General features: G+C 37.3%; 1 protein-coding gene across 7 annotated transcripts in view; it reads right to left on the reverse strand.

Moving 5' to 3' along the window:
- MYO9A (myosin IXA) overlaps positions 1–27,541 on the reverse strand; it is a 321,690-nt gene that overhangs the window by 243,153 nt on the left and 50,996 nt on the right. For all 7 annotated transcript variants that reach the window (XM_044231266.1, XM_044231267.1, XM_044231269.1 and 4 more), the window contains exon 2: positions 1,827–2,737. In XM_044231266.1, coding sequence (XP_044087201.1) covers positions 1,827–2,666 — 840 coding nt within the window. In that variant the 5' untranslated portion in view covers positions 2,667–2,737. The remainder of the gene's footprint in view (positions 1–1,826; positions 2,738–27,541) is intronic.

A 27,541-nucleotide genomic window follows, 5' to 3' on the forward strand; every position in this document is an offset into this window, starting at 1 on the left:
AGGAGGGCACGGATTGCATGGAGTACTGGGTGTTATACACAAACAATGAATCATGGAACACTACATCAAAAACGAATTATGTACTGTATGGTAACTATCATAACACAATAATAAATAAATAAATAAATAAATAAATAAATAAGTCCTCAATGAGATACCACTATATATGTATGTGAATGACTAAAATTTAAAGGAATGACTCTATCAAGGGTTAGCAAGGATGTGAAGTAACTAGAACTGACACACATTGCTGGGTGAGAATATAAAATGGTAGATACAATCACTCTGGAAAAGTTTGGCAGTTTCTTAAAAAGTTAAGCATTACCCTATCATATGAAGTAGTTATTCCACTCCTAGGTATTTACCCGTAAGAAAGTGTATGTCCACACAAAGACAGAGTTTTATGTCTAACAGACAAAAACTAACAACAATCTAAATATCCATTAGCAGGTGATAAATGGATAAATGAAGTGTGGTATATACCCAGAGAGTGGAATTCTACCTTAGCAAAAGGAATAAATTACTGACATATACAACATGGATGAATACTGAAATAATTATACCAAGAGAAGTCAAACATAAAAGAGTACAAAATACATGATTCCATTTATATAAAAATTAGTTTGTAGAAAATACAAACTAATCTATCATGACAAAGTAAGTGGCTTCTTGGGGCACCTGGGTGGTTCAGTCGATTAAGCAGCTGCCTTCAGCTCAGGTCATGATTCCAGGGTCCTGGGACCGAGCCCCATGTCCGGCTCCCTGCTCAGCAGGGAGCCTGCTTCTCCCTCTCCCTCTGCCTGCTGCTCTGCCTACTTGTGCTATCTGTCAAATAAGTAAATAATATCTTAAAAAAAAAAAAAGTATGTGGTTTCTCATAGATGACTGAGCTGGTAAAGGTAAGAGAATTACAAAGAGATATGAGGAAACTTTAGGGATAATGGGTATATTCAGTATCTTGATTGTAGTTGTGATGGTTTAATTAGTATATATATATATGTCAAATTTTATCAAATTGTACATTTTCAATATGTGCGGTTTAGTGTATCTCAATTAAGCCCTACAAAATCCCTTTTAAAAAATAATCTGAAGCGTGTGGGTGGCTCAGTTGGGTAAGCGTCTGACTTCAGCTCAGGTCATGATCTCAGGATCCTGGTATTGAGCCCCACTTCAGGCTCCCCGCTTAGTGGGGAGTCTCCTGGCCCCTCTCCCTCTGCCTCTCCTCCCATTCACACATGCACTCTCTCTCTCCCCTATAAAATCGTTTTTTAAAATGTAGTATTACCTTTTCCTTTCATCTCTAAAACAAAAATGGTATTTCTTTCCTTTCTACCTTTGGTAATATTACATCTAAAATATTATAGAACTAAATTTTTTCCCATATTCTTTACATTTTTCAAACTGAACGTTTAGAATTCGATATCAGGCACACATGTTAAAGTTACAAGGATACAAATATACTGATAAGAATATTTTTCCCAACCACCTAATTCCACAACCCAATTACAGACAGAAATCCTGCCCCTGCTATTTCCCTTTACAGGAGGATACCTATGACTCCAATCATCTCCTTCTTCATCACTATGACCCAAAAACACCTTTGAAAAAAATACTGCCACTGTCTCACCCTTTAAACTTCCACACTGCCTTTTTTGCTTTCCATCTTCCATTTTTCCTTGGTAACTAAAAATTATATCTATACTTCTAGTTTCATTTTCTCATATCTACCAAATTTTTATTTACTTTTGAAAGATAAACATGTCAGAGTATATCAGTTTATATCTTATAAACATGTAAGAGTAAGAAAAGTATTTCTACTCACTTACCTCAAGCACTGGTCCAGCTCCAAGAATAATTTGTTCCACTCCACTGGCAAATCCCTTCTGACTGAGAGCAGTAAGGTGGTGAATAAGAAAGTTTGTGCTTTGAGTCTTTCCAGAACCACTCTCTCCTGAAATCACGATGCACTGATTCTTTTTGCGCTGAAGCATGGCATGATAAGCTACATCAGCCACAGCATAAATATGGGGCTCCAGTTTTCCCAATTGGTGGTTATCATACATTTTGACATATTTGGGATTATAAATAGGAAGAAACTTGAATGGGTTAATAACTATTAGAATACTGCCAACGTAGGTGTAAATTTTTTCATGCTTAAAGCGATTTCGTAGGTTTTCTAAAAGAGTTTTCTCATTCAAATCAGGTAAGCTACATAAATCATCAAAGTCTTTCTGTTGAGGCTGTGGAAGAAAACCCCGTTCCATCATCCTGCGGCGTTCTTCTGTCACCCGTAGCCATGACTGCAGACTACCATAATGGATTGATCCATCAAGGTTTTTTTCTCTCAGAAGAAAGCGATAGTCCTCTCCACTCAGGCGATTTTCCAGAGCCATCCGAGGCCACAACATCATTCGCTGAACTGGACAGTCTGTTGGATTGAGTATCCATTCTTCTCCACCAAATTCCTTTACTTCTGCAAGAACGTAACATTTTGTTTTGTCAAGATGAAGTCTGTTTATAAGAGAGTCAATCACCTCAGCAGCTGTGGAGTTTTTTCTGGCAGGAATTGGACAGTAGATAGTCCCTTCTGAAATTGTCCCAGGATATATACGTAATGTATGTTCATTATCCTCAAAGCGTCGTCTTCCTCCATCATTTATATTCATATTGGACTCTGTCCCATCAGCATGGATAGTATGTGTTCAAGACTGTGCAAACCATTTTCGTGGCAAAAGAACTGGAACATAAAAAGTGTGAAACATTTAGAAATCATACTACACAATCTTCACTTTCTGATGCTCAGGAAAGGCTTAAATCATTTCATTACATCATTTAGAACATAAAACCCTAACTCTTAGTCTAGAAACAGTCTTGAAAACAGTCTCATCAAGACCACATAATATTACATTTTATCAACCTAATCTGGACAGTCTCTAAAATAGCAACTTGCCAAAGATTTTTTTTCCAAGTTTTATTATACTAATAATTTAAAATGCAGAGTACCAATAAAAAATTATTTTATCCTCTACTATCTCAAATGTTTCTAAAGTACCTGAGATTGGAATCAAGTTCTTTTTTTATATTTGAAGGAAGCTCAACAAAGCTGAATTAAAATGGACAGAAAAATCAGGCAAATATAATCACCCTGCACCCAAAGTTCTTACGGATAAAGCAAAAACAAGAAAGAATGCCACCAGTGAAGCCAAATTTTTGTGAAATTAAAACAGTGAGAAGATGAAATTAACAACACAGGAAACAAGAGGTGCTGGCAAGGATGCAGAGAAAGAGGAACCCTATTACACTATTGGTGGGAATGAAAACTGGAGCAGCCACTCTGGAAAACAGTATGGAAGTTTCTCAAAAAGCCTGCCTCCCCCTCTCTCTTTGCCTGCCTTTCTGCCTATTTGTGATCTCTCTCTGTCAAATAAATAAATAAAACCTTCTAAAAAATTTTTTTAAAAAATAGAACTACCCTATGATCCAGCACTACTAGATATTTACCCAAGGATACAAAAATACTAATCAAAGGGATACATGCACCCCAATATTTACAGCAGCATTATCAACAAGAGCCAAATTATGTAAAGAACCCAAATGTCCACCAACTGATGAATGGATAAAAAAGGTTGACATTAATATTCCATTATATATAATGGAATATTACTCGGCCATAAAAAAGAATGAAATCTTGGGCCACCTGGGTGGCTCAATAGGTTTAGTGTCCAACTCCTGATTTTGGCTCTGGTCATGATCCCAGGGTCCTGAGATCGAGCCCCAAATCTGTCTCCCTGCTCAGCAGGAAGTCTATTTAAGATTCTCTCTGTCTCTCTGCTCCTCCCCCCACTCATGCATGCTCTCTAAAATAAATAAATCTTTAAGGAAAAAAAAGAAGTGAAATCTTGCCATTTACAACAACATGGACAGAGCTAGAAAGTAATTTTTTTTTAAGATTTTTTAATTTGTTTGACACAGAGAGAGACAGCAAGAGAAGGAACACAAGCAGGGGGAGTGGGAGAGGGAGAAGCAGGCTTCCTAAGCAGGGAACCCGATGCAGGGTTTGATCCCCGGACCCTGGGATCATGACCTGAGTCAAAGGCAGATGCTTAACAACTGAGCCACAGAGGCGTCCCAGAACCAGGAGTATTAGGCTAAGTGAAAGAAGCTAGTCAGAGAAAAACAAATACTATGATTTCACTCATGTGGAATTCAAGAAACTGAAAACAAATGAACATGGAGGCGGGAAAGAGAGGCAAACCAAGAAATACACTCTTAACTGTAGAGAACAAAATGATGGTTACCAGAGGTGGGGGGGGGGATAGGTTATGCAGTTGACAGGAATTAAGGAGCACACTTGTGATGAACACTGAGTGTGGTATATAAGTGCTGAATCACTAAAATCTACACCTGAAACAAATTCTGCACTGTATGTTAACTAACTTTAGTTTTAAATAAAAACTTAAAAAAATAAGAAGATCAAATAAACAGAAAAACTAGATAAAATTATAACACCCTGATATGAGGAAGTTGAGAGGCAACCTAGGGGATTTGGAGGGTAGTAAAAGAAAAAATAAAACAAAATGGGATCGGGAGGGAGACAAACCATAAGAGACTCTTAATCTCACAAAACAAACTGAGGGTTGCTGGGGGTGGGGGGGTCGGGAGAGGGTGGTTGGGTTATGGACATTGGGGAAGGTATGTGCTATGGTGAGTGCTGTGAAGTGTGTAAACCTGGCGATTCACAGAGCTGTACCCCTGGGGCTAATAATATATTATATATTAATAAAAAAATTAAAAAGTTTAAAAATATATATAAATGGCCAATAAACATATGAAAAACTGTTTGAAAAATTATAACTAAGAGAATAGTAAGAGAAACCTATTACGGATAATATTTTCAAGGACTTTTGGGCTCTGACTTTCCACCACCCCTAAGTGGTGAAGTAAGGCAGTCAACAATAAGATCCTGCCACTGGCTTGCCAAACAAAGCTGGTAAAATTATACAACAAAATACTATAAATTTTATTCAACCTTCCCTTTCCTTCAAGGCTAATTTTTTATCTGACCTTATTTCATTCCTTACAAATATTCTGCATATTCTTCCAATCTTCTCAAACCCCACATATGTAACAACCCGAGAATGATTTCAACTTCGATAACTCGCTGAGAAAATAGCGCCTTTTCCAATCCAAAATGTATTTCTATTTGCATCTCATCTCTGCTTTCCTATTCCAGTTTACATAAGACACATATTCCACATCTTTTCAGGGCTAATAAAATCTATTTCTTATCATCTCCATCAGTAACTTGCCCCAACAAAAAATCATCCTCCTGTGTTATCACTCTTTCCCTTTTTAATTTATTTCACCCTTTGACATACAAAGATGCCATGTTATTTTCTAAAAGTAACTTCAGTTACTTCTCTCTCATATTACTGCATATTACTGCATCCTCAAATGAAGAAACTTTACCTTTTTCCTAGATGATCTTTCAAACACAGAATATTACAGAATATATAAAAAGTAGTCACACGCATGAAAAAATTCTCAGCATCACTTGACATCAAGGAAATACAAATCAAAACCACAATGAGATACCATCTCACATCAACACAATCAGAATGACTAAAATTAACACTCAGGAAAAAATTTTGGCGAGCATACAGAGAAAGGAGAGCCCTCATACACTATTGGTGGGAATGCAAACTGGTATAGCCACTCTAGAAAACAGTATGGAGGTTCCTCAAGAAGTTAAAAATAGAGCTACTCTACAATCCAGCAATTGCACTACTAGGTATTTATCCAAAGTATACAAATATAGCGATTTGAAGGGGCACATGCACCCCAATGCATATAGAAGCAATGTCCACTATAGCTAAAATATGGAAGAGCCCCAATATCCATCAACAGATGAATAAAGAAGATGTGTTATCCTCCAATGTGGTGTACACACACACACACACACACAGTCCTGGGATAGGGCTGAGTCAGGCTCCCTGCTCAGTGGGGAGTCTACTTGACCTTCTCCCCCAACCCCTCCTCCTGCTCATGCCCTCTCTCTCAAATAAATAAAATCTTTTTTTTAAGATTTTATTTACTTATTTGACAGAAAGAAAGCAAGCACAAGCAGGAGGAGTGGCCCGCAGGAGGCAGGCTTACCACTGAGCAAGGAGCCCAATGTGGGACTTGAGATCCCAGGACTCAGAGATCATGATCTGAGCTAACGGCAGCCACTTAACCAAGTGAACCACCCAGGCATCCCTCAAATAAATAAAATCTTAAAAAAAAAAAAAAGACTGAAACCTTACCATGGAACTAGAGGGCATTATGCTAAGTGAAATAAGATGGAGAAAGACAAATACCATATGATTTCACTCATATGTAGAATTTTAAGAAACAAAAGAGATAAACAAAGGGGAAGGGAAAGAAAAATAAGATGAAAACAGAGAGAGGCAAACCATAGGAGATGCTGAACTCTGGGAAACAAACTGAGGTTTGCTGGAGGGGAGGTGGGTAGAAGGGATGCAGTAATTGGGTGATGAGCATTAAGGAGGGCACCTGATGTAATAAGCACTGGGTGTTCTAGGCAACTAATGAAACACTAAATTCTACCTCTGAAACTAATTTTTTTAAAAAAGCAGTCATCTATCCACCACCCAATTCAACAAGTTTGAAAACTGCTGTTATTACTCCAGATCAGTTTATAAACAAAGTACTAGAGATATAGTTAAGAGATTACCACTATCCTGAGCTTGATATTATTCCCAAACACATTTCTATATTTTTACTACATATGTGGATCTCCACAAGTTATTACAAACAAATACTGTTTCACTTTTTTAAGTTTAAAAAAAAAGGTGTCATATCATACTTATTAGTCTGCATCTCACTTGTCTTTTGCACATAAAAGTTCACTAAGTGCCAAATAATATGCCATTGTATGTAGGTTCTTTAATTGTAACAAAGGTACCACAGAGTGGGGGTGATGGGATGTTGATAATGGAGGAGGCTATGCCTATGTGGGGGCAGGCAGAAGGTCTGGATCTTCCGTTCAAATTTGCTGTGACCCTAACCTAAAACTGCTTTAAAAAATTAAGTTTTTTGGGGCGCCTGGGTGGCTCAGTGGGTTAAGCCGCTGCTTTCGGCTCAGGTCGTGATCTCAGGGTCCTGGGATCGAGGCACACATCCGGCTCTCTGCTCAGCAGGGAGCCTGCTTCCTCCTCTCTCTCTCTGCCTGCCTCTCTGCCTGCTTATGATCTCTCTCTGTCAAATAAATAAATAAAATCTTTAAAAAAAAAAATTTTTTTTTTAAAAAAAAATTAAGTTTTTTTTTTAATACCACTGTATGACCATACCACAATTTATCAATCTACTGTCCTTCCAGCAAACACTTAGAATGTTCCCAGTATTACACATTAAAACAATGCTGCAGTTCTCATATGTCTCTTCCAAGCCTTCGTTGGGCTTTATACCTAAGAGTGAAATTGTCAATATAAACAAAATACTCTCCAAAATAGTTGTACTGACTATGTGACAGCCAGCGTAGAAAGTGCTCATGTTTCTCTGCCTCCTTACCAATAAAAGTTGGTATAGCCAGACTTGAGTTTCTGCCACCTTAAGTGCCAAAAGGTATCTCATTACTTTCATTTGCATTTCCCTGATTACTAGTGTGACAAGTGCAACAATTATCCTATCATTTGTCATTTGCACTGTGTTGCTTATTCATTTCTGGGCTTTTTTTTATTTTTTTAAGATTTTATTTATTAATTTGACACACAGAGATCACAAGTAGGCAGAGAGAGAGGGGGAAGCAGGCTCCTGGCTGAGAAGAGAGCCCTATGCGGGGCTCAATCCCAGGACCCTGAGATCATGACCCAAGCCAAAGGCAGAGGCTTAACCCACTGAGCCACCCAGATGCCCCTTCATTTCTGGTTTTTGAGTTACCTTTTCTTCATCAGTTTGAATGAGTTTTTCATATACCCTGGATATTAATCAGTTTTCAGTTAAATGCATAACAAATATCTCCTCCTGATCAGTGCCTTAGCTTTCTCTTTTGTTTACAATACCTTTTGTTGAAGGGAACTTTTTATTTTTAACAAATTTATCAATCCTTTACACATTATGATTTCTTTTTTAGTAAATTATAGTAACAATAACTACAGTTAGCTCTATGTATTTATTTGTACTAGTCATTTTTCTAAGCATTTCACATGTTTAATTTCTTGTAATTCCTCTCTGACGGCTGTTTTGTTGTTGTTCTGAGAGAGCACATGCATGCAAGAGAGAGAGCACAAGTGAGTGGGGTGGGGGGCAGAGAGAGAGAGAATTCCAAGAAAGCTCCATGCCCAGTGCAGAGCCCAACCAGGAGACTTAATTCCACAACCCCAAGATCATGACCTGAGTCGAAATCAAGAGTTGAACACCTTAACCAACTAAGCCACCCAGGCATTCCTCTGAGGGTTCTCTTTTTTTAAATCATAATCATCATCCTCAATTACAAATGAGAAAACATAGAAAGATTACATAATTTGCCCGAAGTCATAACCAAAATGTGAAAGAGCTGAGATCTAAAGCAGGCAGTCTGGATCCAATGCCCACATATCATTATCTCTTGGTATAGTTTTTAAAAATCCCTCTTCATCCTGCGGACATAAAGTTATCTGCCTGTTATTTTCTTCTCAAAGGCCTAAATTGTTCTTTTCTATTTACATATTTAATTCATACAGAATTTATTTTCATACGGCTCTTAATTGTTTTCATGCCAATTCGGATTAACAATTTTATCAGCACCACAATCAAGAGTCCAATCTTTCCCCTCTGATTTATAATGCCACCTTTGTCACGTGGCAAATTCCATATAAATATCTATGTGTTCTGGGTTCCCTATTCTCTTTTACTACTCTACTCGCCCATCCCTGAACCTATCTTAATTACTACAGCTCCATAAGGGTTTTTTTTTTAGGTTTTATTTATTTATTTGAGAGAGGGAGAGTGAGAGAGAACATGAGCAGAGCAGAGGAAGAGGGAGAAGCAGACTCCCCACTGAGCAGGAAGCCCCGAACAGGGCTCAATCCCAGGACCCCAGGACCATGACCAAAGCCAAAGGCAGCTGCTTACCGGACTTAGCTACCCAGGCACCCCATAATAAATTCTGATATCTGGAGGGCATATCACTTCAATTTGTTCTTCTTTAATGTTACTTTGACTTTTTACCATAAGAATTTTAAGATCAGCACGTCCACTACCATGAAAAAACCTTCTGACATTTTGATAGACACTACACTAATTTCACAGATTGATACTGGAAAACAGACATCCTATTGACCTCCCATTTATCAACATCATGCTGTTGTTTTAAATTACACTAGCTTTCACTTATAAAGTTTGTCATTTTCATATCTACCTGATCTTTTTTCTACCTTAAGTGCCGTAACTTTTAATTTAAGGGATATTACTCATCTCCTTAAAACTACTAAATATAAAATTTGGTATTTTCAGATTAGTATTTTAATGTCATCCAGAGCAAGCTGCTCTTCGGATTTTATTTCCTATCTTCAGCATTAGATGGCTTAATTTGTTTTAAAATATGGATTTACAGGTGTACTTTCTGGAAAATGGAAATTTTGTTTTTCATACAAACATTTACTGAGAACCTACTATTTACTTTTTTAAACATAACCACAATACCATTAATCACACCTTTAAAAATTAACAATTTTGGGACGCCTGGGTGGCGCAGTTGGTTAAACGACTGCCTCTGGCTCAGGGCGTGATCCTGGAGTCCCGGGATCGAGTCCCACATCAGGCTCCCAGCTCCATGGGGAGTCTGCTTCTCCCTCTGACCTTCTCCTCACTCATGCTCTCTCTCACTGTCTCTCTCTCTCAAATAAATAAAATAAAATCTTAAAAATAAATAAATAAATAAAAATAAAAAATTAAAATTAACAATTTTTAGTATTACTGGTCAGGATTCAATATTCCCAGTTATCTCATACAATCTTTCATACAGTTGGTCTGCTCAAATCACAAGATCTGTCCTGCACTAACATTAAGAATATGCTCTGAAATAGCAGGTTCCTAGCTGAAAAGCTATTTGTGTTCCTCTGAATCCCTAGATATAAGAGGATAGCAGGGGTCACCAGCAAAGCTACTATTTACACCCAAGCAGGACAGGCCCTGCATTATTCCAGTAGATACATTGCATAATTATAGTCTGATTTCTAAAGATGTACAATAGAGCAGGCCCTAGAACTAAACTCAGAAGGTTTTTTTTGGTTTTTTTTTTTTTTTTAAGAAGTATCTTTTTTAACAGAAGAGCCCTATCCATCCTGGTCCATGGTTTCCAACAATGAGCCCAATTCCAACAACACCTACCCATTACGTCAAAGAAACCCAAACCTCAGCTGCTTTACTTTCAGGGTCCCAGCCACAGCTGTACTAACTACTTTGTGTTCTACTGCTTTTCTGAAACATAGAAAAGCTTATCGTTTTGCGCCCCATTTATGTCAATTTGGTTTTCTCTTTTTACATTATCAGTCATCGCTTTGTATTTGGGAAAGGGGTTGCCTCAAGATATCACTCACAAATAATCTTGATGGCAAACCATTAGGGTTTATTAAAATCATCTGGGCAGGGGCGCCTGGGTGGCTTAGTGCGTTAAGCCTCTGCCTTTGGCTCAGGTCATGGTCTCAGGGTCCTGGGATTGAGCCCCACATTAGGCTCTCTGCTCAGCGGGGAGCCCGCTTCTCTTCCTCTCTCTCTCTGCCTGCCTCTCTGCCTACTTGTGATCTCTGTCTGTCAAATAAATAAATAAAAACTTATAAAAATAAAATAAAATTATCTGAGCAATGTTTTAAAAATACACATTTCTAAGTCCAATAATGGTTCTGAGGTTGAGAAATCTATGCAGTTCTGTTACTGCTTGTCCAAAAAATAGTATTTGAGAATCAACAGTTTATCTTTCCACTTTTCACTCCTTTACCACTCTTCCCACACAGCAAGCTCTGCCAATAGTCTCTGAAAATGTCACCCATTACCCTAAAGTTGCCAAATCCAAAGGCCTCTTCTGAATCCTGATCTACGCCACACTATAGCATTTGACCTAGAAACCCCTCTTATCATTCTTGAAACTACCCTCACATGACAATTATTTTTACTGTAATCTTCCTGATAGGCTCACTGCTTTTCTGACTCACTCTCAGAGCTCCTTTTCCACACCTCACTTTCAAACCAAAATTTAAAAAAAAAAAAAAAATCTCCCAGTTTCTGGTCTCAACCCAGTGCTCTTCTACATGGATGACTTTACCTAATCCTCTATCTGTAATTTATATCATTACCTGTTATCTGTGGAAGCTTCTGCACTACAGTGACAGAAACCACATGGTGCACAAAGCCAAAAATGTTTACTAAGTTGCCCTTAAAAGAAAAGGTTGGGGCGCTTGAGTGGCTCAGTGGGTTAAGCCTCTGCCTTCAGCTCGGGTCATGATCTCAGAGTCCTGGGATCAAGTCCTGCATCGGGTTCTCTGCTCAGCAGGGAGCCTGCCTCCTCCCCTCTCTCTGCCTGCCTCTCTGCCTACTTGTGATCTCTCTGTCAAATAAATAATAAAATCTTTATTTTAAAAAATAAGGTTGCTGACCCCTATTCTAGGGTATCCACTTAAAAAAATGGGAGAAAGTATAACTCTGCAATTAACAGTGTGAAAAAGATGGAATGATTTAAAAATAATCAATTCAAAAGAAGGCAAGAAAGGAGGAAGAGTCCTAGAGAGAGAACAGATGGAACAAATGGTCAGCATACATCAGTAACTATATTAAATGTAAATGCTCCAGTTGAAAGACAAAAAGATTGCCAACAGACTTTTAAAATCCCACTATATGCTGTATTCAACAGACACATATCTATAATATGAGGATACAAGATCTGAAAGTATAAAAAAAATTATGTATACCATGTAAATGCTAGAGAAAAAAAAAGTTGGTATAAACAAAATCACACCAAGCAAAACTAAAAAAGAAAGTTGAATTAAATATCTAAATATCTCTTAGGTGCCTTTTAACCCTTTAATACTGTAAGTCTAGGTTTATACCTGAGACAAAAGTCTCTAGGTATTATTGGTGACTCTCAAAAGTAGGAAGTAAGTAAGAGGTTAAGGAAAGAGTGGCACAAGATAGACTGCAAGGGCACCTGGGTGGCTCAGTGGGTTAAAGCCTCTGCCTTCAGCTCAGGTCATGATCCCAGGGTCCTGGGATTGAGCCCCATATCGGGCTCTCTGCTAGGCAGGAAGCCTGCTTCCCTTCCTCTCTCTGCCTACTTGTGATCTCTCTCTCTGTCAAATAAATAAATAAAATCTTTAAAAAAAAAAAAAAAAGACTGGCAAGAGAACTAGTGGACAATGATCAAATCTGCTATGAAGAAAATAAAAAAGGAGAAGTATGAGTGAGAGGCATCTGGGTGGTTCAGTCAGTTAAGTGTCTGACTCCTGATTTTGGCTCAGGTCATGATCTTAGGGTCATGAGATCAAGGCCTGCATCAGGCTCCAACCAAGTCCAGCAGAGTCTGCATGTCCCTCCCTGGAGCTCTGTTCTTACCCCTACTACTTGCTCTCCCTCTCTTTTTCCCTCCTCTCTCTCTCTCTCTCAAATAAATAAAATCTTCAAAAAAAAAAAAAAGTATGAGTGAATCATTTATTAGAGGGCTTGGGAGCACATCTTTATAGCTATTAATAGAATATAAATACAAATATTTATAAATAGCTATAAATTTTCAAGTAGAAAAGCAGACGTTGAAAACTAAAGAAAATGGAAAGTCTATCTGATGAGCAAATGTTCTTTGGTAAGCAAGACTAAATGAGATTTAGGTCAAAGGTGGATAGGTGCCTCTCTCAGAAAGTAAAAAACTCTATTTCTATCTCTTCAAGAATTTAAAAAAAAAAAAGGTTGAGAAACAGATTTCGGGTAAGATGTGACAAAAGTGTACCTCAGCTGATCTCCATCACTAGATAGTATACAGAAGCCCAATTTTACCTATAGTAGGTCAATGCCAAGTAAAAGTCAAATCGGGTGCTGAGAGAAAATACATTTTTAGTATTTCAACTAAAAAAAAAGTGTGGAAGAAATTATAACACACTATAACACAGGTACATGGAGAGCTAACCAGTTTATTAGTCTGGCCCTTTTTTCTAGTGAAAGTACAATAATGAGTTTGCCTTTGAAGAACTACCTCCCTTGTCATCTGACACAGTTTGAATAGACTGACCTCATCCCCCAGTTAGGGGGGAAGGTAGTATTAGTTGTGAGCCAGGCCCAGCTCATCAGTTTATTCCATTTCCCCTGGCAACAGCAGTTGCTCACTGAAATTTCATCCTGGCCTTTTTCTTCAACTATTAGGAACGAAGCATTTTCTTTTCTACTGGGCTGGTTACCTGGAAAGATGTAAATCTAGAACCTTTCACAACCATCTTTCCTGAATGCAAAGAAGCCTTTGTGCAGTAAAAGAAAATGAACGAATACACAGAGCAGAGCCTCATCAATACTGCTTGGGCTCCTGAATCTAGCTGTGCCTCAAATAAACTCCACCACTAAACTTCCTTGTTAAGTGTGACAATCAATTATTTTTATCCTGAGCCACTCTGAGTTGGGTTTCTGTTCTCTCCAAAGGAAACCACTACAATAGGTAGCATTTCAGTGCAATACCCTTTGAAATACAGTTATCCCTTGTTATTCAAATTCCTGATATCTAAAAATTTCACAGTCTAAACTCAGAAATCAAACATACTTAAATAAACTTTCAGATACTTTCTAACAATCATGCTATTTGCTTTCCAAACTTGGGGAACCAAAGCGATTCAAACAGAGCAGAACCCTCAACAACCAATTTCACTATCCAAACTGAAGACTGGATAAAACAGATTTGGAATGTGAAGGATACTTGTATTGCCAGGCATGCAGAAATATGGTAAGGGATGTACAATATATTGTCAAATGAAAAAACTTAAAATAGGGCGACTGGGAGGCTCAGTCGGCGGAGCATCTGCCTGCGACTCAGGTCATGATCTCAGGGTCCTGAGATCAAGCCCCACATCGGGCTTCCTGCTCATTGGGGAGTCTGCTTCTCCCTTTTCCTCTGCTTTTCCCCCTGCTTGTGCTGTCTGTCAAATAAATAAAATCTTTAAAAAAAAAACAAAGAAAAGAAAAAAACTTAAAATACAAAATTGTATACAAAGGCATACATACATAAAAAGAACAAAAATATTAGACTTTTGTCTAATCTTCAAAATTTCCATTTATAGTTTTCATCAAAAATAAATTTGATGTGCATTACCTCATTTGAGCTGAATAGGAAATCTGAGACAGGGAACAAACTTTCAAATTAGCAAATTAAGGCTAACAGCGAAAGAAGTCTAGGAAAATTTACCTTATGATAAAGATGGCATCCAGCAGATAAAAAGATTATGGATAAGTGGCTGATTGGGAGAATAAAATAATTTAAACAATCCATATAAAGAATTAAGCCCCTAAATGGCACTTATATAGCAATTACACATTGCTGTATCTGTTATAAAGAAAATTAATACTTTTTTTCCCTATCCCAAAGTAGTTATTTCAAAAGTATATGCTAACAGAGGGAAACAATGCGGTGAGACAGTTGCTATGGTTGGTGGGGTGTGGTTCAGAATAGGCCAGCTTATGCTGTTATTCACTGGCCTGAGTTGGAAGAGACTAATTATAGAGGGAAACTGTGGTGAAGAAAGAAAACAGAGTTAGGGAATACAGAGCTTACTTTAAATTAGAAGCTCAGTTAAAAAGATTAGAAAAAAAAAAAACTAAAGATTTTTTAATGCCATATTTTATATCTGTGTGCTAATCAAATTTAATTTTCAAAAAATGTTTATGATTGCTTTTACTTCTTTACCAAGTTCTCAAGGCAACTTCCAAGGAGAAAAAAAGAAGTATCCTTTCTCTTTTCACTCACTTTATCAAAGGGATCTACTGATGAACGTTAGTAAGATCATATATTACCATTCAGTAACAAGAACAAAAGGCAAATTCATGTCTAAAACATAAAAATCTAGTTTCACGGTAGAGAAAATAATTCAAAGCAAAAAATCTCACCAGAACATATGAAAGGAAAACATTCCACTATCAAGGCAGGATCCATTTGAGAAAACAATACTGATTTGTATAGAGCTGTAAATGCCATGAGAGCTATTAAATATTTTGAACTTATACAAAAATAATTGAGAAAATGGTGTTCAAGAGCTAATATTCATATTTCTTCATTTTTAGTACTTATAATTAAATTTAAAAATAAATATGTAACATTTAGATACATAAATATTTTTATTTTTAAACTTGACAAACTATGTATTTTACAGTAACTTTTTTTTTTCCCAGGAGTCTCCAAATACTCTTTTTACAAACCCATTTCCTCCACTTCCTGGGCACACAGCTAGACTGTATTTCTCAACCTTCCTTGAAGTTAATTATATGGGACCATGCAAGTGAATCCTTGGGCAGTGGTATATGGGCAGGGGTGACGTACATCCTTTCAGGGGAACCAATAAAATCCCCTTAAAAGGATGGGGGACCTGCCTTTCCTTGTCTGCTAGAAAATGGAGAGGATCTAGGGGAAAGTTCTAAGGTCCTATGGGATACAGAGCCATTAGATGAAGAATCCTGAGTCTCAAATGACCACACTGAGAAGAGTGCCCACATTCACCCCAACCCCCTACTTTGGACTTTGATAAGAAAATTTTATTGTGTAGAGTCACTGATATTTGGGGGTCATTTAGTAATAGCAGTTAGCTTACCCTAATGCATTATTAAAAATTTTTTCCAATCTCAGCATAAGGAAATTCTTCAATATCCAATCCAACAATAAGTACTACTGGTCTCCTTTAAAATATATCCTGAATCAGGGCACCTGGTGGCTAGATGGTTAAGCGTCTGCCTTTGGCTCAGGTCATGATCCCAGGATCCTAGGATCAACCACCTGTGTTTGGCAGGCAGAGGGGAAGGTTTTTGCTCTGCTCAGTGGGGAACCTGCTTCTTCTCCTTCCTTTGCCTATCTCTAATAAATAAATAGAATCTTAAAAAATAAAAATAAAATAAAATGTATCCTGAATCTAACCACTTTTTTTGCTATTCCCATCTCTACCACCTAGTTCAAGCCCAATATCATTCTCTCATCTAAATCAGTGAGAGAGTACGATATGCCTGTATGGAACACTGCTCCACTACAGTCGATTTTACACCCAACAGGGGGAGTCGACCCTTTTTAAAGATAGATCATGTCACTCTCTTATCAAAACCTTTAATGGTTCTCCATAACACAATTTAAAAAATTGCAACCTCTTACTGTGGTCTAACTTCATCTTTCCCTCACTCCACTCCACTGCAGCCTCACTGCTCTTTTTCTGAATTTAAGCTTATTCCTGCTTTCAGACCTTTACATTTCCTTCCTGCATCCTCTACCTGGACCTTCTCTGATTCACTGAGGTCTCTGCTCAAATGCCAACTCCTCAGAGAGGATTTTCTTTACTACCCTATCTAAAATAACCCTCTTTCCCTGCTCTACTGACCTTATCCTGATTTATTTTTAATCAGAGAACTTGATATACTACCTAGAATTATATTACTATTTATTTGGGGTTTTTGTCTATTGGAAGACTTCCCCACTAAAAAGTAAAAGATTTGTCTTTTCCATCATAGGTATCCACAGCTCAAAAATATATTTGTTGAAGAAATAAACATTTGTATTGATTCATGTATTTTAGGAATCATTTTTGTTGCTTAAGGCAGTCATTTTATTAACAGCTTTTTCCTCTTTTTCCAACTTTCTCATGTATTTTCATCTGAACACACTTTATCTGACTTCCTGTAAGAGCTGTTTTCAACAATAATTCAACAATGTCTGGCTTTAAAAATGAGCATGTAGGGACACCTGGCTGGCTCAGCTGATAGAGCATGTGACTCTTGACCTTGGGGTGTAAATTCAAGCACCATGTTGGGTGTAGAGATTATTTAAAAATAAAATCTTTTTAAAAATTAATTAATGAATGAAAATGAGCAAGTAATCAAATTTTTTCCTAAGCAATTAATGAATTTTGCTGCTATAGTAAGTGTGCCTAGCAATATATATGGAAAATGGCTCTTAAGAAAAGAGGATAGCCAAATGGCCAATAAGGATATGAAAAATAATTCAACATCTGTGGTGGATTAGACTATTGTTCAAAAATATTCACTTTTGGGGCGCCTGGGTGGCTCAGAGGTTTAAAGCCTCTGCCTTCGGCTCAGGTCATGATCCCAGGGTCCTGGGATGGAGCCCCACATCGGGATCTCTGCTTAGCAGGGAGCCTGCTTCCCTCTCTCTCTCTGCCTGCCTCTCTGCCTACCTGTGATCTCTGTCAAATAAATAAACAAAATCCTTAAAATATATATATATATTTTTTTTCACTATTCACTACCTATCCTTAAGCCCAGTAGAGTACACCTCCTCATCCCTTGAACTGGACTAAGCACATGACTTAATTTGGAAAGTTGGAGGTCAACAGACATGATATAAACAAGGGCTCAAAGTATACTTGCCCAGTTAGCTAGGTTTTCTTACATTTGTGCCACCGCTATGAGAACATGCATTATATAGCCTACTAGTCCCAGTAGGAAGATGAGATACACAAAGCAGAGCTTTGCCAGCAGACCCACAAAATCATGACCAACAAATAAATACTTATTGTTGTACACCACTGGAAATTTCCAAGTTGTCTGCTTAGCAGTGTTAGTTGACAAATACAATTTCATTACACACCTGAGAAATGAGAATCAAAATCACAATGGGAAACTACCAAACCTCCACCAAAATGGTCTATGTCCACTAAAAGATATGTATGAGAATGTTCACTGCCACTTCATTCACAAAATAATAGCCAAAAAATAAGAACAATTAAAACTGCATCAACAATAAAATTAATAAGTGGAATACAATACAGCATTAAAAAAAGAACAAATTGCTGATACACACAACAACATAAAACTCACAGACACAATGCTGAGTGAAAAAAGCCAAATACGGAGAGATATAAACTAAGCTATACACCTACAAGACGTTTACAAACAAAATAAATTTATGGTTATAAACTTCATAAGCATGGTTCCCTTTAGGAGAGGGAAGCAGAGCACAAAAGGAAGCATTATAGAGTTTTATAAACAGTCTTTTATCTTAATCTGAGTGGTGGATAAGCAGGTATATACATAATTTTTAAACTGTGAAAACTGAAAACTCGGGCACCTGGGTGGCTCAGTGGGTTAAGCTTCTGCCTTTGGCTCAGGTCATGATTCTCAGAGTCCTGGGATCGAGCCCCACATCAGGCTCCTTGCTCAGGGGGAGCCTGCTTCCCCCTCACCCTCTGCCTGCCTCTCTGCTCACTTGTGATCTCTCTCTCTCTATGTCAAATAAATAAAATCTTTAAAAAAAAAACAAAAAACTGAGGGGCGCCTGGGTGGCTCAGTGGGTTAAAGCCTCTGCCTTTGGCTCAGGTCATGGTCTCAGGGTCCTGGGATCGAGTCCAGCGTCGGGCTCTCTGCTCAGTGGGAAACCTGCTTTCTCCTCTCTCTCTGTCTGCCTCTCTGTCTACTTGTGATCTCTGTCTGTCAAACAAATAAAATCTTAAAAAAAAAAACCTGAAAACCCGTTCATTTTACTGTTTCCACAATAAAAAAAAAAAAAGGAAAAACTTTAGCATAACTAATAAGATTGGTTATTTGAAGTTAAAGTGGTATTCCAAGTAATAAATATTATCAGGGGCGCCTGGGTGGCTCAGTGATTAAGCATCTGCCTTCAACTCAGGTCATGATCCCAGGGTCCTGGGATGGAGCCCCACATCAGGCTCCCTGCTCAGCAGAAAGCCTGCTTCTCCCTCTCTCACTACCCCTGCTTACATTCCCTCTCTCGTTGTGTCTCTGTCAAATAAATAAAATCTTTTTTTAAAGATTTTATTTTTTAAGATCTTTTTTTAAAGATTTTATTTATTTATTTGACAGAGAGGGAGAGATCACAAGTAGGCAGAAAGAGAGGGGGAAAGCAGGCTCCCCGCTGAGCAGAGAGCCTAATGTGGGCCTCGATCTTAGGACCCTGAGATCATGACCTGAGCTGAAGGCAGAGGCTTAACCCACTGAGCCACCCAGGCGCCCCAATAAATAAAATCTTAAAAAAAAAAATTGATGACCAGTCCAGTATAGCAATTATTACTGAATAACAAGAATGTCTCAAAATTACACTTTACTATAATCACTAAATACCTGGGTAAAGTATAAAAATTAGCATGTAGTTTAAATGTTAATTCAAATATTTATTCTTTAATTACATTATTTTAACAGTTTCAAAATACACTGAACTTATGCCATTCTACTGTGACACCAAGTGGAGACTAGACTATTACCAAAACATTCATCTTAATTTAACATTTCTCCCTCTACAAGACAGATCTCTAGTGTTTGTAAACAAGATTTTTTCTTAATATATCAATATAAAATGGATGGTGTAATTATGACATTTCTGTGCTTTTCATCCACTTAAATTAATAAAATTCCAAATGCATCAAAATGGTTACTCATTCTAATAAAAATCTTTTAAGGCTACAAAAAAAATTTTTATATTGTTTTACTCAGCAAATTTTTTACTCTGTAAAAACCTCATAAGTTTATTCATAATTACTATACAATGCAAAATTTGATAGAATATAAATCCTACAATTCTTTAGAATTCTTAATGAAAACATTAAAATTCTATTTGTAATTAGAAAAAAGTTCTACATGATTTTTTCTCGATCATTTATCCTGAGATTTCATTTTACTAGCTAAATGATATTTGTCTACAAGACTATCAAATTACCCTTCCACAGTCCTTCTAAGAAGAAAACTGTACTTCAAATAGCTTTCTCCCTAGGCTCCCAATCTCTAAATAATTAATGTATTCAGTGAACATGCATTTAATGGCTCCTATAAAGCTCCAGAATGTGCTATATCTCAGCAGCACTTCACTTCTTTGAATGTCTACATTTTCATTCGCAGCTTTAAGAAAAATCATTCCTTTTTATGGAGAACATGTAAGACACTGTGTTGCATATGTGGTATGCATTACCTTGTTTAATAAGAAATGTATTCTATTACCATCTTTTACAGATGAAGAAGTGAACTCGACAAAAGTTATATGATGTTCCCAAGATGATATAACTAGTATGTGGATGATCTGGGGTTAGAAACCAAGTCCCAATTTCTTAATCAATATGCTACACTTAGTACAAATAAGAAACATGATGACAATAACAATAGAAAAACACTCTTTTAACACTATGTATTTAAATCATTTAATCCTCATAACAATCCTAATCAAATGTGATTATCCTCATTTTACAAATCAAGAAACTGAACCACATGGAGACTGGAGACTGCCCACTTGCGTCAGGTTACAGGCCATGGCAGAGCCAAGATTTGGACCCCAGTGGTCTAGCCTTAGGATTTGGGTTCCTAAACATTATGCTACTTTGCCTTTTGCAAACTGCTTCATGGTATAGTTGATAAGGTATATGTCATATTACCTCTATGAAATCATAAGCTTTTATATAGAGCATCAAATCCTCTGACCTCACTACAGTTCAACTTTAGGTTTTCTTTAGCATAAAGACTGGTAAATAATAGAAACTAAGAGGTACACTGGAGTCCAAAGGAAAGCTTCTTTGCAACAATGATGACTGACCTCAGCCTAGCCACTTAACTCCAAAACTATATATAAATTGCTTAGTCCATATTTGTCAGTCTTCCCTACTTGTCTACATGCTTGTTGAAGCAGAGTGTTTTTGTTTTTGTTTTAGAGGTCAGGGAGGGACAGAGGGAGAGGTAGAGAGAGAATTTAAACCAGGCTCCCCGCCCAGCACGGAGTCTAATGTGGGGCTCTATCTCACAACCCTGAGACATGACCTGAGCCAAAATCAAAAGTCAGACGCTTAACTGACTAAGCCACCCAGATGCCCTTGAAGCACAGTATTTGTTTTTATACCTGCTACACAACGTTTGGTACCTAGCAGAACTCAAAAAAACTGAATATGTGAAACCCCACTACAAAGGGCTTTACCTCACAATAGCCACTACCAACAGAATCAGTAATATAAAAAAGATTCATAAGCAATTACATAATTTGTGATAAACCACTTATCAGGCTTTTGAAGTAGAAAAGAGAGAAAGGAAGAATACTAGTAAGACAGTAGAAACATAGAAGACAATAGGAATATGTATTATTTTACACCTAGCAGCAAACACAAGAACAAAGCAGAGAAACCTTAATTTACACATTCATAAATTTTTATTCCTTCATTTCTTTCAAGATAACCTTCTTTTGGACACTCTTCCTTTAACTTTCAATAAGAATCTGAGACAGGGAGTTCATCTATGGAATGAATCACTTACAAACTTCATAAATATCCACATATTTTTCAGGTCTTATTGACAGACAGATATGCTCAGTGACTATAAAATATAAAATATACATCAAAATGCTGAGATTCAGTACCACTTGCCCCATTTTTAAGCCTGAGCAACAAGAACTCAGCACTTACTTAGAAGCATTGCCTAGGGGGGGCGCCTGGGTGGCTCAGTGGGTTAAGCTGCTGCCTTTGGCTCAGGTCATGATCTCAGGGTCCTGGGATCGAGTCCCGCATCGGGCTCGCTGCTCAGCAGGGAGCCTGCTTCCTCCTCTCTCTCTGCCTGCCTCTCTGCCTGCTTGTGATCTCTCTCTGTCAAATAAATAAATAAAATCTTTAAAAAAAAAAAAAAAGAAGAAGAAGAAGCATGGCCTAGGAGTATCTTTCAACTCTCCTGGTTTATTTCTGGAATACATTTCCATAATATGACATCTTTCAGGTATTTAATGGCTTTTCAGATATGCATACTCTTAATCACTTGAACAGTTTTACAGGTATACTTTAAACACAGATTTGAATCCTCCATTTGAATGGTTCTGAAGGACTTTCAGAATCACGTAGGCAGGAGATCCTTCTAACAGATCATCTCTTCTTGCCCACTTTGGGAGATGTCCCACAGACTTTAGCCTTTGTCCCTACTACCTTTTCTATTTGTCCTGTTTTTCTACTCTTCAGCAATAATCCCAATGTACCCTTTACTACTACTGCTCAATTTCTCCATTCCAGATAATTTAACCAATGTTCCAAAATTCTTACAATTAAGCATTCTGAGGACAAAACAAAACAAAACACCAAGGAAACAAATGAACAAAATAATTTTGGATAGCCATAGGTCTTTTTCTAGAAAAAGCCAGATAATAATTATTTTAGGTTTCGCGGTTCCCATAAAGCCTCTGTCACATGTTCAAGGTTTCATTTGTTTTGTTTTACTCTTTTAAATGTTTAAAAATGTAAAAACCATTTTTAGTACTCAGAACAAAAACAGGCCACCTGCCAGATTTGGCCTGTGGACAGCATTTGTCTATCATTATACTAGAGGACTTACATATGCTATTTTAGTTATCAGTAGCACACAGTGAAGCCTCAGGGAGGTGGTCAGAAACCTGTATGAGCCAACTATATTAACTATGAGAAATACTCTAGGTTTAGAGGAACAGATAATGCAAAATGCTTAAATCAGAAATAAATCTGGCATGGTTGAGGAACAGAAAGGTTAGAGTGGCTCAAACAAAGTATTCCGAGAGGAAAATGACGAGAGAGATGAGATCAGAGGTAGAAAGGGGTTGGACGTTGGATGGTACCCAGGACTTTATTCTAAATGTAACAGAAAATCTCTGAATATTGTTTTATTTTGTTGTATATATACAAGGAATATTACTGATTTGTTTTTAAAAGGTTACTCCAGTTGCTTTAAAGAGAATGGATTAGAGGAGGGAGGGAAAAAGGAGAAGCAGGAAGACCAGTCAGAAGACTGTTACAGCAGTCCAGCAAAAGGTAACGGTAGTTGAATAGAGTAGTAGCAGTGGGGAAAGAAACAAGTGGACAGACTGGGTATGTATTCTGCACTCACTGATGGATTAGTTGTGGGAACAAACACAAAACATAGGTTTATTTGACTAAAAGCAACTAGTTAAATAGTGGTTCTATTTACTAAAAGGAGGAATTAGAGAAAAACAGGTTTGTTCATGTTCATTTGTTGCTGGTGGTTTTGTTGTTTGAGGGGGAATGTGGTTTAGTATGTCTTTGGCCATGTTAAGTCTAGAATGTTTACAGGATATGCAAGTGAAAATATTGTGTAAGCAACTGGATATACAAGTCCAGAAAACAAATGAGGAAAAGGCTAGAGAGAAGGCACATCTGGTAACCATCAGCACATAAATGGCATTTTAGGCAATCAGACTAGATGAACTCACATACAAAGAGACTATAGGTAGAGAAAAAGAACTTTGACCAAGCTGTATGGGTTACCATTGTTTAGTTGGCCAGGAGACAAAGAATGGGAGTCAAGAGTAGTAGAGCAGCTAATGACTTAAAAACACACAGTAAAAACAGCAGTAGTACTAGTAGTAATAGTAATAATGGTTAACCCTTAGAATACTTAATATGTGCCAAACTATTCATTCAAGTCATTCAATCTTAGAATAATTTTGTAGAGCTAAGCAGCACTATTATCACTACTTTCTAACAGAAAAACTGAAGAACAGAGGATAAACACCCTGCTTTAGATAGCACACCTTAGCTGAGGAAAACCACGAGTCAAGTGAAAGCTCATGAAAGAAAAGTATTTCAAGAAGCAGCAAATGAAGTCAGACAAGGATAGAGAAATTTCCCAGGATCTGAAACCATGGAAAACATTTGTGACCATTCTGTATTTGATTTTTCTTTATAACTTGTTAAGTCTGGGCATGTACCCCAATCTCTTCACGGCTTAGTGTAAGAGATAAATAAGTTATTATGGAATATTCCATTACCTACCTATTAACAGACATCTCATCTTTCTTATTATAAATCATTCACGGTTAGTAACCTATTTTTATAGTATCATTCTCTAATATGAATATTTAAGACGCTGTGGAGATAGAGCAAAGCATTTGTTCCCAGAAGTTGAAACCACTACTAACCACCCAGTAAGAGTGACCTTCCACTAAATTTGTATTTACCTCTAAAGAGGTACCTATGTCAAGATCAGCAACTTGCAACATTTGCCTCAGATACTTAAAAATTATTCCAAGTGGCTCTTGTAACTAGGATGAATCAGAAAGTGTACCTACCTCAACCAACTACCACTGCAATAAGGGTCCATGGAACGTGAAAAAAAAATAATAGCCAAGTAAAGCATTTTGGCTACAGCCATTAGATTTAAATGTACCCACACTCTAGTAAATTTATTCTATAGAGCCAACATATCACTATTTTCATACCTCAAGGGAATCTAAAGTATCAATGACAGTCTCATAAAAATATAAAAAAAAAAATAGGAAGAGCCACAGAAACCATATGTTTGACTGAAACAAACAGACGAACTAGGGCTGGGATTAGCTGTTTAGCAATAGTTCACCAAGGCATTGATTTTAGAGCAAAAGCTCCGTAGGGAGCTAAAACAAACAAACAAACAAACAACAACAACAAAGCAGCACTGATATACAATATGCTTCCTCAATTTGGAGAACTTTTACAGATGGAATAGAGGTGCTAACAGAATGTAACCAACAGGAAATACCAAGGATGACAAGTAATATGTAAATTTGGTACCACAGTTTGCTGAAATTAAAAGGCTCTCCAAAAAGTTATGAAAAACGATAGCCAAAAGCAAAGTAGCTGTGTGACCCAGAACAAGCTACTTAACTTGCATTACTATTCACTGGCATTTAATCGAAGTCTGTGCAGGTCTCTGCAATTTTTTTCTGTAAAAGGCCAGACAATAAATATGTTAAACTTTGCAAGTTTTATCATTTCTTTGCCAACTACTCAACTCTGCCCTTGTAGCACAAGAACAATTACAAACAAACTTTCCCTTACATCACCTGGCCTTTACTCATAAAAGCTGAAATCCAAAATTAACTAATGAAAATTTACATATGACCTAACATTCCTGTGCTATAATAAAAAATTGAGGGGTGCCTGGGTGGCTCAGTTGTTGAGCATCTGCATTCTGCTCAGGTCATGATCCTGGGGTCCTGGGATCGATCCCCATCCCCGTATCCAGCTCCCTGCTTGGCAGAAAGCCTGCTTCTCCCTCCCCCGGTCCCCCTGCTTGTGTTCCCTCTATCACTGTATCTCTCTGTCAAATGGATAAATGAAATCTTTAAAAAATGATAATAAAAGAAAAAAGACAAAAAATTGAGCATGCTCCATATAGTTTATATCTTCACTAGAAATGAGAAGGAAAACAAAGTGTAAGGCATATAGACATACCACCAAATTTGTTAATGCTATTAAGTAAGTAATAGAACACCACCTTTTCAATCTGTACAAATGAAGAAAATATAATTTTTAACAATTTTTTAATTCAAATTTCAAAACTTCTTCTAAACCTTTAAGAACAAACAGCCTTGGCATAAATTAATATTGGACATAGATATTTATCTGTAAATAGTTCCACATCTATAAGAAATTTTAAATTGCTCAGCTGTGACTGGGCAAGGAGTAAGCACTATTTGATGATTTCTATTTATCAATAACTCTATCCTTACAATGATTTCAGTATTTCCATTGTACCTTCCTCTTTCTCTACTTAGCTGACTCCTAGCAACCCCCCCCAAAAAAAACCACAAAAAACCTAGTATAGGGTCTGACACCCTGACAGATACTCTAATAGTGATGTTATAATACAACATTCAACAGCATCCATTATCTCCAAATATGTGAAGAACTGATCTGAGATATGCTATCATGACATGAATAAACAAAGTACCAATCCATTGAAACTATCCTATGCTTGTCTTTTCTCTTATACTCTTCCACCCTGGCTTTCTCTAGACAAGATTTAGCTCTATTCTGTTCTGCTGTTTGGATTTACACTATTATTATGGACTGAACTGTATTACCCCAAAATTCATGTGTTGAAGCTATAACCCCCAATGTGGCTATATTTGGAGATAGGATGTTTAAAGAGGTAATCAGGGTTAAATGAGATCATCAGACCCTAATCCAGTAAAACTGGTGTCCTTATTGGGTTAAAAAAAAAAAAAAAGAAAAGGAAGAGACACCAGAGATGCACATGCACAGAGAAAGGGCCATGTAAGGAAAAGGTGGCCATCTGCAAGCCTAGGAGAGATAGACCTCAGGAGAAACCAAACCTGCCAACACCCTGACCTTGGACTTTAAACTCCCAAAGCTATGAGAAAATAAATTTCTGTTATTTAAGCCACTTAGTCTATGGTATTTTTTTTTTAAATATTTTATTTATTTATTTATTTGACAGACAGAGATCATAAGTAGGCAGAGAGGCAGGCAGAGAGAGAGAGGAAGGCAAGCAGACTCGATCCCACGACCCTGGGATCATGACCTGAGCCAAAGGCAGAGGCTTTAACCCACTGAGCCACCCAGGCGCCCCAGTCTATGGTATTTTGTTATGACAGCCCTATCAAACTAACACAGCTATTCAGCAGTCTCTGGTACACAATTACTAATACTCCTTAACTTGATACTATATTATAATGAACTCTACAGGATACAAACTCTAGTTTTCTGCCATTGCCTGAGAAATACAATGCCCTCCCTCTGTGCCTCATATATGTATGGTTTTCTTTTTCTATCAGAGCTTGAAATATTATACTCAAGTTCCTTTCTCTTCTACCCCTCAACTGTGATAGTTTCTGATTTCTACTCTTATTTAGGAAAGTCAGACATCTGCTTTCCAACACACTATCAAATATGTAATCTGACATATTTGCCACTTGCCACTCTGACACCTTCCCCTCCCCACCTCCAAACCAGCCCTTTACCATCTGTTTCACATATACTTCTCAGCCTTGGTACTACTGACACTAGGCGTTCAGAAGTATCACCAACCAATGAGAGCACTTCTGGTCCATGAACAAAACAACAGCATGCTGCTTTCTATTATTTATCTTATTGCTCACACCAATAGGCTATCTTTTATAGCTACTGCCTGAGTTGGGAAAATTCAGTGTTTGACTCTATGTAACTACCAAAGTGAAAAACTTTGCTCTTCAAATACTATCTAAAAAGATTCCAGCTTTGTGGATTTCCATCAATAAAACATATGCTAAGAGTTGACTTTTCTACTTACATTAATAGGTCTGTCCTCATTTATCCAGTTATCCAGTCTCCCTTCTCTGACCAACAATGTGCATTTCTACAAAGCAAAAGCATTCCCAAAATAGGAGTATGTTCAGAGAATAGAGTATCCCTTACTAACTGAAGAATAAAGCCTAAAATTTTGTTCTTATTAGAATAGTACACTGAACAACTAAGCTAATGCTTCAAAATACTCATCAAATATGGACTTATTGCCTCAGTAAGAAACAACATATTATGGAAAAATGTATCACTTTTATTCCTTCAAGACCTTGATTTTTACCAACACAATACCGCCAGACCATGTA

This window comes from Neovison vison, chromosome 13, assembly GCF_020171115.1.
Source record: "Neovison vison isolate M4711 chromosome 13, ASM_NN_V1, whole genome shotgun sequence".
Classification (NCBI taxonomy): domain Eukaryota; kingdom Metazoa; phylum Chordata; class Mammalia; order Carnivora; family Mustelidae; genus Neogale; species Neogale vison.